Source organism: Amia ocellicauda, chromosome 18, assembly GCF_036373705.1.
Source record: "Amia ocellicauda isolate fAmiCal2 chromosome 18, fAmiCal2.hap1, whole genome shotgun sequence".
NCBI lineage: Eukaryota > Metazoa > Chordata > Actinopteri > Amiiformes > Amiidae > Amia > Amia ocellicauda.
In genome coordinates this window covers 16,239,112-16,252,166 of record NC_089867.1, presented here as the reverse complement: position 1 = coordinate 16,252,166, position 13,055 = coordinate 16,239,112, and the positions used below count along the sequence as shown (strand labels likewise).

Here is a 13,055-nt window from a genome sequence, read left to right as displayed (position 1 = left end):
TAATCTAAGTGAAGGCAGGCACTGTGAGGCGCTCTCTCTCTCCCTTCACTGACACCCTACCCTGACCCAGCCAAGGGGTCCCCTGACAAACTACCCAGCGCTGAGATCAGTCTGACATGTAGGACATAAACAAACACAGAGGAGATGGGAGAATGGTGGAGGTAGATGGCTGAGAGGGTGAGAGAGAGAGAGAGAGAGAGAGAGAGAGAGAGAGAGAGACAGAGGGTGAGAGAGGGAGAACAGGAGGAGGAGCCCTCTCGCTCTCAGTCAGACTCACTTCTGCCAGAAACACTCAGCTTTTTTTTTTCCTTTTCATTTTTTTAAAGTTTCACAAACACAGCGGGACTCCAGCCCAGCGCCGCCGGCTCTGCTGCGCACTGCCCGACAGGAGAGAGAGAAAGACGGAGAGGAGGAGAGGATTTACAAAACAACGCAGTATCGCTTTTTCTAAAAAAGAATAGTAATAATACATATATACAGCTGCAAATAAATCAATACATAAATAATCGTTTTCCGCCAGAAAGAGGGAGAGACAGCTTAAGGAAGAGGTAAAGGAATAAAAGAGGGCAGAGTCAGCGGAGAGGGGGATAAGAGAGGGAGAGATTGCCTCGGGTGCGACCATGACACGCCCTCCGCTGTCTGTGTGTCGGATGTGACTCCGCTGCTCCCCCTGCGACGCTCAGCCCCTCTCCAGGGACATTTCTCCGCCTGCCGCCGCCGCTGTTCCCCGGCTTGGCTTTGCGAGCCCCGGGAGACCGCTGTCCCCGCCCGCGCTGTATGGCTGCGCAGTCGTCCCCGGCCCGGGCCACGGTGCGCCCCGCACGCAAGCGCAACATGGTGAGTGCAACTCGCATCTGTATCGCACGTATGTGTGTCTGTCGTTTGTCCTGAGAGAAATGCATTGAATCCACCAAAAGCCCGTCTATCTATACAACAGCTCTGTCCCGAAGCAATTGTGTAGATTACACAGTCATGAGAACATCTACAACACTGCGTGACTCAAGCCTTGGTGATGTTATTATTGTTTCGTCTTAAAATCGGAATACGTCTGGACTCAGATCATGTTGGTAACAAAGTTGCTGGACTGCTCTGTCGATCAGTATCTCTTGTCCTCTGTCTGCATCTATAGATGTGTGTGTGAACCTATGCAATAAAAACTGCCCCAGGCTGCTGTGTCAACACACTGCCTGTCACACTGATTGAGTGACACACTGTCTCACTGTCACACACACTGTCAAACACTCTCACACTGTCTCACAATATCTCACTGTCACACACACTGTCTCACTGTCACACACACTGTCAAACACTGTCTCACACACTGTCTCACAATATCTCACTGTCTCACACACTGTCTCACTGTCACACACTGTCTCAGTCACACACACTGTCTCACACACTGTCAAACACTCTCACACTGTCTCACAATATCTTACTGTCTCATACACTGTCTCACACACTGTCAAACACTCACACTGTCTCACTGTCACACACTGTCAAACACTGTCTCACACATTGTCTCACACACTGTCTCACAATATCTCACTGTCTCACACACTGTCTCACTGTCACACACTGTCTCAGTCACACACACTGTCTCACACACTGTCAAACACTCTCACACTGTCTCACAATATCTTACTGTCTCATACACTGTCTCATACACTGTCAAACACTCTCACACTGTCTCACTGTCACACACTGTCAAACACTGTCTCACACATTGTCTCACACACTGTCTCACAATATCTCACTGTCACACACACTGTCAAACACTGTCTCACAATATCTCAATGTCACACACAATATCTCAATGTCTCACACACTGTCTCACAATATCTCAGTCACACACACTGTCAAACACTGTCTCACAATATCTCAATGTCTCACACACTGTCTCACAATATCTCAATGTCACACACACTGTCTCACAATATCTCAATGTCACACACACTGTCTCACACACTGTCTCACAATATCTCAATGTCACACACACTGTCTCACACACTGTCTCACAATATCTCAATGTCACACACACTGTCTCACAATATCTCAATGTCACACACACTGTCTCACACACTGTCTCACAATATCTCAATGTCTCACACACTGTCTCACAATATCTCAATGTCACACACACTGTCTCACAATATCTCAATGTCACACACACTGTCAAACACTGTCTCACAATATCTCAATGTCACACACACTGTCAAACACTGTCTCACAATATCTCAATGTCACACACAGTGTCTCACACACTGTCTCACAATATCTCAATGTCACACACAGTCTCACACACTGTCTCACAATATCTCAATGTCACACACAGTCTCACAATATCTCAATGTCACACACAGTGTCTCACACACTGTCTCACAATATCTCAATGTCACACACACTGTCAAACACTGTCTCACAATATCTCAATGTCACACACAGTCTCACACACTGTCTCACAATATCTCAATGTCACACACAGTGTCTCACACACTGTCTCACAATATCTCAATGTCACACACACTGTCACACACACTGTCTCACAATATCTCAATGTCACACACACTGTCAAACACTGTCTCACAATATCTCACTGTCACACACACTGTCTCACTATATCTCACTGTCTCACACACTGTCTCACAATATCTCACTGTCACACACACTGTCTCACACACTGTCTCACAATATCTCAATGTCTCACACACTGTCAAACACTGTCTCACAATATCTCAATGTCTCACACACTGTCAAACACTGTCTCACAATATCTCAATGTCACACACAGTGTCTCACACACTGTCTCACAATATCTCAATGTCTCACACACTGTCAAACACTGTCTCACAATATCTCAATGTCTCACACACTGTCAAACACTGTCTCACAATATCTCAATGTCACACACAGTGTCTCACACACTGTCTCACAATATCTCAATGTCTCACACACTGTCAAACACTGTCTCACAATATCTCAATGTCACACACACTGTCTCACACACTGTCTCACAATATCTCAATGTCACACACACTGTCTCACACACTGTCTCACAATATCTCAATGTCACACACACTGTCAAACACTGTCTCACAATATCTCAATGTCACACACACTGTCAAACACTGTCTCACAATATCTCAATGTCACACACACTGTCTCACACACTGTCTCACAATATCTCAATGTCTCACACACTGTCAAACACTGTCTCACAATATCTCAATGTCTCACACACTGTCAAACACTGTCTCACAATATCTCAATGTCTCACACACTGTCAAACACTGTCTCACAATATCTCAATGTCACACACAGTGTCTCACACACTGTCTCACAATATCTCAATGTCTCACACACTGTCAAACACTGTCTCACAATATCTCAATGTCTCACACACTGTCAAACACTGTCTCACAATATCTCAATGTCTCACACACTGTCAAACACTGTCTCACAATATCTCAATGTCTCACACACTGTCACACATTGACGAATTGAACACCACAGGTAAGAATTCATCAAATATAATCAAATAAACGGCTGGACAACGCGAGGCTGCAGTTGCATGTCCCCGGCGCAGGGGGCAGTAATCGTGCGTTGTTACCCGCCAAAACACAGCGATACTTATTTAGTTGTGTGATCAAAAATCACCTATAAAACAGCATTATTATTATTATTATTATTATTATTATTATTATTATTATTAATAATAATAATAATAATGATTATAATAATAAAAATGCCGTCTCTCGCTCTTCATTCCCTCAATCTAACCCTTTCTTGCTCACCCACTTTTCTCTCCTCTTTCAATAACTCGCTCTTCGGCTCTCTTTCACTCATCCTCCCATTATCCCTCTCTCCCTTCTCACGCACTTCTTACAGATCCAAGCTCCCTTTTCCTCTCTCTCTCTCTCTCTCTCTCTCTCTCCCCCAGCCTCTCAGTGCCGCGGGCTGTTGGCACAGTTTTGTGTTCTGTGGAGAGAGAGAGAGAGAGAGAGAGAGAGAGAGAGAGAGAGAGAGAGAGAGAGAGAGAGAGAGAGATGTGAAGTTTAGTTCCAGTTACGGAGAAGAGCAGACGAGGGATCAGCTGATGCGCAGGTCTCTAGCGCAGCCGAGGGACGGGTCTGTGTCCCAACCCGCAGTGCGCATGCGCATTCCCGTTTGGGACAGGTCAGGGGTTTATGAGATTAAGCACATGTCATTAAAATAAATAAAAACTAAAATCGGTGATATATAGTGCTCAGATATGCCGCTTTCCATTTGTGAAGTGAGAGTAAGAAAGTTGTCCTCTTTGTCCGCACTGTCAGTGAGTCCTACAGGTCGTGTCCAAAGCCGTTAGAATTGAGAGCGTTGTGTAGACAAATGTCCCGGATGTGCAGGATTCCTTTTTCTTGTTTTATTACATGTACTGCTTAAGATATGAAAGCTGATAAATATGAGACATATTTTGAATGGTATATATTTTATATCAATGTTATGAAATGTTTAGTTTTAAAATACTTTTCTTATGTTTCTACCTGTAATTCAGTCAGTGCAGCAACTACTGAAATGTGTGAAGTACTTGCTGGTTTAATTCACTGTGCTAGATTGAGAACCGCTAGGGGGCAGCAGTCAACATCTGGAACTCGCTGCTATTGGGAAAAGGTTTAATCCTCATCGGGAGGCTGTGGGACTTGTGGGTTCGTTGTAATTGGTGAAAACTGGCGCACTAACCTAGCCCAGCAATGAGGTCAGGATCAGGATCAGCTTTTGTTCGTGGTGACTGACCCAGCGAGGGGAAGAGATGTTACAGTGTTGTACTATTTTGATGTGCACATGTCCCTCTCTACGGGGGGCACCGAATGTGACAATATGTGAATATGAATGTTTGTTTATGCAGGGGGGGTGTCCTGGCGCCATGTGGAGCTGTGCTGTGATTGGGTGGCTGCTGCCCATGCTGTGCCTGGCTGCCCCGGCTCACATTAACCGTCTGGCGCTGTTCCCTGACAAGAGCGCGTGGTGCGAGGCCAAGAACATCACGCAAATCGTGGGGCACAGTGGCTGCCAGGCACGCTCCGTACAGAACAGGTGTGCACTGCACCCCGATACACTAGATCCCAGTACACACACTGGACCCACAGCGCACATTTTCGCACCCCTATATACTGTACCTCACTGATGATTTTGCCTCTCTCCTCTCACAGGGCTTGCCTGGGTCAGTGCTTCAGCTACAGTGTCCCCAACACCTTCCCCCAGTCCACCGAGTCCCTGGTGCACTGCGACTCCTGTATGCCGGCCGAGACGCTGTGGGAAGTGGTGAGTGTCTCAGGACAGCGAGCTCATCCCAGTGCTGCTCCATTATGCACTGTTCTGTGACCTCTGCCTTCCAGGAGTATTTCTCTCTTCCGTGTCTAACACTTTATTTCTACACCTTGTATTGTTTTAATCTTTGAAGTAATCTGTGGCTGCTTCGTGAAGGGCAGTATGCTAAATAAAAATGGATGGCTTGTGTGATCTGTGGCTGCAGGTGACGCTGGAGTGCCCGGGCAGCGCAGAGGCTCCGCGCGTGGACAAGCTGGTGGAGCGGATCCTGCGCTGCAGCTGCCAGTCCTGCAGCCGTGAGCCCAGCCAGGAGGGGGCGCTCTTCAACATCTACCCACCTGAGGCAGAGGCCGCCCCCCGCCTCACCCACCCCCAGTCTGCCTCTCCTCACCCTAACCCTCACCCTCACCCTCACCCTCACCTCAAACCCGAGTCTGCCCCCTCACACCCTCAACCTGAGATTGAGCCCCCGCCTCCACACAGCATTACCCTGCAGCCTGGAGGGGAATAGAACCCCCATCCACTCCTGCATTCTCCCACTGCCTCCCCTCCATCTGTCACAGGCTCTCCCACCCTACCTGGGCGAACCACTCCCCTCTCCCTCCCTCCCTCCCTAGTCCCCCCCCCCCACACTTTCCATCCCTCCAGCAATGGAGGAGACAACCTTTGAGACAACACTAGCACTTTGATAGCTCCACTCACTCTTTCTAACAGGACAGATTGACAAACTGCCCGCTGCCCTCCAGTCTGTTGTGTGCAGCCCCACCCACACCCTGTGCCTTGTGTCCTGCACGCGGTCACTCTCGCTTCAGCTGATAGAGACTAGAAAGAACTCCACTGTACACCTGTACCAATAAAGTGTCCACTGTAGAACAAAGCACTGTAACCTGCCTGCATACATGTGTGAGCATTTGTGTGTGTCAGTATGTCACCCTCACAGAGAGGAGGTGCTCCACTCAAACCGACCTGTCAATTAGAGCCAGGCCAGAGCTGGTGGGGCAGTCTGCTGTAGGACGCTGCCGCTTTCAACGCACAGCACCACCTCACGCACAGGAGCACGTCAGAGGGAGGCAACGCTGCCTGAACACGGAAACTGACCGACTCCTAGACTGATGCAGTCCACAGCACTGAAACCCTGAACAACACAGCCCTGACACAGACACTCCGATTCACTGACCAAACACAGCGAGAAGATACAACACCGACACTGTGACACAGAAGCTCTGACACAATGAGAGAGACACTGCTGAGACTCTATCTGTACTTATTAAGTGGTGCATTTGAAATTCCACTAACTGACCAATTACATTACAGACCCCAACTCTGACCAGCCATCTGTTCAGGTCCAGGTTCAGCAGAGAGCAGGCTGCAGCACCTCAGAGCTAGTGGTGGCGTACTCTGCTGGTCAGCTTGTATTGTACAACTGTGTGATGATGCTGCTGCAGCGTGGGCACCACCTAGTGGCCCTAGGAAGAAAATGTACTTACGATGAGAAGCATCTGTGAATCCTGAAGGGTCGTTGTGCAGCTCTTTACTTTAAGTTTGCAGAGTAACTCAGCACTTTCTCTCACTCACAACACAGACAATAACACACAGAGACCCACTCCCTGCCTTCCTCCCTCTTTTCAAGTCTCTCTTTCAAACTTTCACCCTCCTGAAGAGCCGGGAGTGTCTACAGCTTACCCCCCACCTCACCCCACACGTCTAGACAGAGACACACAGTCAGACATAAAACCGTCATTTAATGCCATCAAGAATCCCACATTGTGTTGTTGTAGTGACAATGAGCAACAGACGTCAGTGTTAGTGTTCAACCCATAAGCACATTGAGCACCAGGACTGTCAGTTGCTTGTCAGTGATAATTTGTCAGTCCATAAGGAAGGAGACAGTTCCAGTGTCTCCTCAAGGGAGTGAGTTTTTCCCTGTAGGAATGGTTTTGGTTTGTCGGCAGTGTACCAGTCTCAGTGTCCATACCAGTCAAGTTCAGTGCCCTTAGATCTTCAATCAGAATTCAAACCATCCAGCACTGCCAGGCCCTCATTGAGGCATCAGTTTGGTTTTGCTTCAAGTGATAATTTGTAATAAAAATAAAGCAGCGGACAGAGGTGTGTCCTCAGGCCAGGGCAGCTCGCAGTCATACCGTATACATTACATTACAATACAATTCAGAATAAACTAACAAGTGACGTTGCCAGAGGGGCTGCCACAGTAAACACTGAATATAGAGCCGGGTATCAGACACACAGACACTCAGTCTCGCAGACATGGACAGAGCTGGAGTGCCGGGACCCTGGAGCTGACGACCCTGCTGGGAATGTTGGAGATCAAGAATGAGAACAGACAGAAGAAAGAGTGCGTTTGTGCGAATGTGTGTGTACGCGAGTGTCCTGCTCTCAGGTGTCAGAGCCATTGCCCAGCAAGGCTTCGCTCTCCTCTCCCTTCTGAGGGGACTTGCGGTACAGCAGGAACTGGAAGGAGATCTGAGACACTGGAGTCAAGGAACTCATGGAGAGACTCCGAGAGGGCAGTGTGTTCTGGACAGTGCAGGCCAGATCAGCGCAGTGTAAAGGATACCACGATGTCCAGGCTCAGAGTCCCCAGGCTGCCAATCAGCCAGGGCAGGTGGTGCAGGATATAGTTGCCCTCGCTCTGGCTGCGGTCAGGGTTCTTGAGGAGCACACTCACTCCATACAGGGTGTTACCCAGGATCACCAGGGCAAACAGGAAGTACGACACACCCTTCGTCGAGGCCCTCTTGAACTGCGAACACACACACACACACACACACACACACACACACACACACACAGTGAGCTTTGTTTTCTTGCCTCCAAGCACCGTCCCTCCACAATCAGTCTTCTTCCAGTCACTGACACCACCACCCCACTAACACCACTGTTTATCTGACCCCCCCCACTCACGTTGGTATATATCTGGGGCAGGCGGGAGAACAGGTACAGCACCGAGGACACCGAGCCGATCACAAAGCCCACAATCTCCTCAGTGGTGAAGGGCTGGATACAGGGACACACATGAGCACAGGGAAACACGGACAGACAGAGACAGAGAGAGACAAATGAATCAGCAGAAATCCTGTTGTTCCTCAAAAACCTTCACTGTGTCAGACAGCCCGATTAAGCTGTCATGTAGCTGAAAGACAGCCAGACTGACACACTCACTGACTGATACACCGCCAGACACACTGACAGACGGAGACACCGACTTCTTCACACACTGAGTGACTGATACATTGACACACTGCCCGATACTATAACTGACGGACACATTGATGGTGTCCATCACTCACATACACAGATACACGTCTCTCTCACCCGTGTGCCATTGTTCTCTCCTGAGATTGACAGCAGGGTGCGACCTCTGACACCAGCAGCCGTGTCAATATGAGGCTCTGTCTGGGGCAGGAGCATGGAGGAGATGGAGACTCCAATCAGGAAAGACACACCCAATGCATTCACCGCTGTGCTGCCTGAGAGAGACAGAGAGAGCAGAGGGGGTTAGGGGAGATGAAAAGGGGGAAGGAAGAACAATGATGGCAGAGGAGGGGTAGAAAGTGAGGGAGGGTAGAGAGAGAAGCAGGAGGAGGGTAAGAGAACATGAGAAAACAAGAAGAATTGAGAGGCTTAAATTGAGAATAGGGGAGGCTTAAAACTCACTGCCAAAATCACTGATGTTATTGCGGTTCCTGATCTTGTAGTAGGCAAACCAACTCAGTATCAGGAGGTCATTCAGCACATAGTAAATTGCTGTATATTTCTGAGAGAGAGAGAGAGAGAGAGAGATGATTACAGTAAGATCGTCTTTCTAGAGCTCTGTGGTCTGGCTGTTTTGGTGGACTGATCCGTGTCCCAATCCAGGCTGGTGGATAATTACTCCCCCCCCTTCCTATCGCTGTCTGGCTGCCCTCACAGAAGGAAATATTAAATATTTATGGTATGAAAAACTCCTGCAGTGTGGATTTGTACACAGTATTAGGGGGTGGGGGTGGGGGTTGGTATGCGTTAGATGGATCTAGTGTGTTCTAAGAATTTGAACACAGTATATTTAAAAGTCTCTCTCCCGCTCTCGCTCACCTGCAGGGGCAGCTGGTTAGCCAGGAAGGAGCCAATGAGGTTGCAGGAGTCTCCACCCAGCCAAAGCAGCAGAAACCACACTGACAGAGCCCTGTCCATGTTCCCACTGTGCCACGAGCTGACATACTGACTGAGAGGGGAAAGGAAGACAGAGTCAAAACTGTATTACTGTATATAATATTGTCAGTACTGTATAGTGTAAATACAGTATATAATGTGTATAGTCAGTACTATATTACTATGTCAAAAAGCCCATCGGGTTTTGGGCTGGATCCCCCTAATCCCTAATTATATAAACTATATTAAGATGTATATTAATTTAAGTACGGTGTACCACATGGATCAGTTCTCGGCCCTATACTTTTGTTAATATTATACACGCTCCCTTTAGGTGATATTATTTGATAATGTTAATTCTCACAGCTATGCTGATGACACTATTATATTGATTAGTAAACCCAGACAATACTATTGCCATACAGGGCCAACAGCTGGAAGTAAGCCAATCAACGCTTGTATTATTTCTCCTTAAAATGCAGCTCCCAGGTTGAAACAATGCCCTGCGTGCTCTACAGGCACCCTGAATACATAAAAAGTTGAGACATAGTCAAGTCCTTGGCTCCCTGCGAGATGCAATGCATGTCTGCGTTTCGTGCTGCTTGAATTGCAGAACGCACTCTGAACCCATCCAGAAGCCCAGCCTCAGCCACGGACACCATATCACGAATCCTTCATCAAACTTTGTGTATTACGCGTTTATCAATCAAGCATTCTCCCCTGATGACCGGGATATCGCCTAGTTTGAATATTTTCGGCCATAGAACTGAATTGAAACAATTCAGTCCAGTAGCTACTCACTCTATGCTAAAGATGGTTTGTCCTCGCTAGAGCAGCACAGCCCTCATCTTGCCCAAAGAAGTCCCCAGATTCTTGCCAGTACACTCGACTCCAAAGAGTTATAATTTTGTGGAGAATGTGGTATACTCGCATTGTTACTGAAGATTAATTAACATAGTGTTAATGAAAAGGATAGGTATACATTTGGTTTAAAACCTCTTTGTAAGGAAGGTGATGTGGCCTATAGTGTTAGACCAAACTATTACGAAACAGAATAACTGAAGTTACTTTGTTATGTAACTTAAGGTGTTGGAGAATGATTATGCTTGAAAAGTCAGTGTAATTCAATGCATATTCATAATGGTATAAGAAATTAGTTGAAGTTTGTTATGGTAAGTGCATGTATTTATATTATGTGTTACTTGCCTATGACATTTGAAAAGAGAATTTGTACACAGTGTGAGCTCAGGAATGTCTCCATCTCTTTTTAAATTCATTTGGTTGATCTGGAAACTGCTGTCATTTTTCTTCAGTTTTAAAAGTGCATTTATTGTCATTGCATCGTAAGCCGTGGTGTTGTAAAAGACTTCAATTGTTTTGAAAAAATGTACTTGAAGAGTAAAAATGAAGATTAGTGATCAATGCATATACCAAGCCCTCTTAAAATTGCAGTGCTGTCCAATAATTGTACTTTAATTAAAAAGAGTTAGAAAAACACTGCAGACTGTAGAATTAACGCTCCGCCTGAAAATGCGAGCAGAGACGTTGCCTCTTACACGTCCGCCATCCGTGAGCATCCGTCAAGAGTGCCCACTTCTGTATTATGGTGCAGAACAACCAGCAGAACTCCAGGTTCATACAGGGGATCCATTCAAAATTCACTAGCAACCATCATGCGTGCAGTAGCTACATAACTGTCACATTTCAGAAGCTGAGTAAAGAAGAGACAACAACGAGAGGATGAAGAATAACAAAGATCCAATAACTAGATCAAAATGTCTGTGTGTGTAGATAATTAACAGTATACTGAGAAAAGTAAACACAAGGAACACATTAAGAAAATGCCTTTAAAAATAATAATATTTAAACTAGATTTAAAAGCACATTTTCTAGTGGAATTGTGTTTCAGAGTTTAGGGGGAAATAGCAAAAAGCACTATCACCAACAGGCGACACAGAGCAGTGTGGAATCAGTGGGGAGATGGCTATGAGTCAGGGTAAAAAGTTAGTTAGGTAAAATGGAGCCAGACCACACAGAGCATTGCAGTAGGCCAGAAGAATTGTAAAATCGATGTGCAATCTGGCAGTATTCAGTGTGTGTAGTGTGCGTTTACTCACGGTATGCTGGAGACCCCGAAGCAGACGATGGACAGCAGCCCCAGCACCACGCTGGCCATGTCCCTGCCGTCCTGTGAACACTCGCCCAGCACCTCCATTACCCAGGCCGAGCCGTTGGGGCAGACAGACGTGAAGTTCTCACCCAGCGCCAACGTCCCCCACACCAGCACGCCCCCTCCCATCACTGCAGGTCAGCAGGTTAAGTAAGGGTCAGCAAGGGGTCAATACAGTCCGCATAGGGTGATCCTGCCACCGGCCAAAAACAGAAACAATTAAAAACTTTGTTCTCTCTCCCCCTCCCCCTCACTCTCCATCTTTCTCTCACTCAAGACTTTTTAAATTCACTCTTTTTAAAGTCAGCAGTGTTTGACAATGATTCCTTTCATTTTCCCAGAGGAATACATATGGCTTTAATATCACAAAATACAGTTACACTGTCATGCCATCTGGTCATGCACCTCCTCCACTCCTATTGGTCTAGCCTGGGGACACAGTTAAAACCTTTCCAGTGTCACAGCGAGCTGACCCTATCTGGCACCCCCTTCTCCTCCTTCCTGCTTTCTCCATTACAAGGCGCCCAGCAGCCATTTTAACCGTCTCGAAATGAGATGGACTACAAGTACCAGCATGCTAAGCGACGGCGAGCTGTAATGAAAACAACAGCAGTTCAATCTCAGCAGGTGAGCGGGGGGTCACGACACCACAACACAGTTGACCACAGTCAACCGCAAAGTCACAATATAGTACAATACAGTACGGCAAAACACGTAGCCCTGTGCACAACGCAGTACAAATAAATACAATAACTATTTCTTCAGCGCATACAGAGCACCAATAATAAAAGAACATAAAATAAATGGAAAGCAAAAGGTTACTCAGTTCCAGGCATGGTTTATAAAAATGTATTTCAAAGAATCACGGTGTACAACAGCACAGTAAAACACCTCTACACTGCGGGGACTCGGGAAGCTTCACACAATAAGGAAGCTCGCACTGGATACATTGTGTCAACACCTTAGCGGGGATGAGATACACGTTCACGCCGTGCGGTAGAGCCGACCCATGCCATTGTTTTTATTTCAACCACAGATCGGCATAGCAATCTGATTTACTGCTGTATTAATGATGATGATGATGATGATAATAATAACAATATCAGTCTGTAACAGAGCGTCAGAGCTGTCTGTTCAGCCTGAATCAGTGTCGGAGGGTCCGTTTGGACTCAAGGGAAACTTGAGCATTGCAATGAAGTTACACACACTATTAAATCTCTAATTTTCGATCATGTTTCTCTCCTGCCTTTGTGTTGCTCTCTCACTGCTCTCCCACCTACCCGTTACTCCGTGGCAGATGATCCCGCTGCACTCACGCTTCCAGTCCCGCAGCGGCGCGTCCGCCTCTGGATTTGCGGGGTTTTCACGGAGCCGCTCAGCTGACCGGCGGTCATGTGACCCGCAGGTTGTGTGTGACGCCACTCGCGTACGG

At 47.1% G+C, this 13,055-nt stretch overlaps 2 protein-coding genes across 2 annotated transcripts; one reads left to right on the top strand and one right to left on the bottom strand.

The window, feature by feature from the left end:
• The first annotated feature begins 244 nt into the window (after positions 1 to 244).
• On the top strand, positions 245 to 6,181 carry nbl1 (NBL1, DAN family BMP antagonist). The gene is made up of 4 exons (XM_066690529.1): positions 245 to 837; positions 4,883 to 5,070; positions 5,187 to 5,298; positions 5,510 to 6,181. The coding sequence occupies exons 1-4, from the start codon at positions 778 to 780 to the stop codon at positions 5,813 to 5,815; spliced, it is 666 nt and encodes a 221-aa protein (XP_066546626.1). The 5' UTR covers positions 245 to 777; the 3' UTR covers positions 5,816 to 6,181.
• Positions 6,182 to 7,026: 845 nt separating this feature from the next.
• slc66a1 (solute carrier family 66 member 1) lies at positions 7,027 to 13,034 on the bottom strand. The gene is made up of 8 exons (XM_066690527.1): positions 12,904 to 13,034; positions 11,571 to 11,816; positions 9,397 to 9,526; positions 8,980 to 9,079; positions 8,638 to 8,792; positions 8,227 to 8,319; positions 7,880 to 8,065; positions 7,027 to 7,785 (listed from the first exon to the last, which is right to left on the bottom strand). The coding sequence occupies exons 2-8, from the start codon at positions 11,750 to 11,752 to the stop codon at positions 7,699 to 7,701; spliced, it is 933 nt and encodes a 310-aa protein (XP_066546624.1). The 5' UTR covers positions 11,753 to 11,816; positions 12,904 to 13,034; the 3' UTR covers positions 7,027 to 7,698.
• Between the last annotated feature and the right edge of the window lie 21 nt (positions 13,035 to 13,055).

Excerpts from the sequence above, each read along its gene's own strand:
- nbl1 (XM_066690529.1), top strand. The coding sequence starts at position 778 with ATGGCTGCGCAGTCGTCCCCGGCCCGGGCCACGGTGCGCCCCGCACGC. Across the intron at positions 5,071-5,186 it reads GCACGCTCCGTACAGAACAG|GGCTTGCCTGGGTCAGTGCT; the intron begins GTGTGCACTGCA and ends CTCCTCTCACAG. Across the intron at positions 5,299-5,509 it reads CCGAGACGCTGTGGGAAGTG|GTGACGCTGGAGTGCCCGGG; the intron begins GTGAGTGTCTCA and ends CTGTGGCTGCAG.
- slc66a1 (XM_066690527.1), bottom strand. The coding sequence starts at position 11,752 with ATGGGAGGGGGCGTGCTGGTGTGGGGGACGTTGGCGCTGGGTGAGAAC. Across the intron at positions 9,080-9,396 it reads CTAACCAGCTGCCCCTGCAG|AAATATACAGCAATTTACTA; the intron begins GTGAGCGAGAGC and ends TCTCTCTCTCAG. Across the intron at positions 7,786-7,879 it reads CTCTGAGCCTGGACATCGTG|ATCTCCTTCCAGTTCCTGCT; the intron begins GTATCCTTTACA and ends CCAGTGTCTCAG.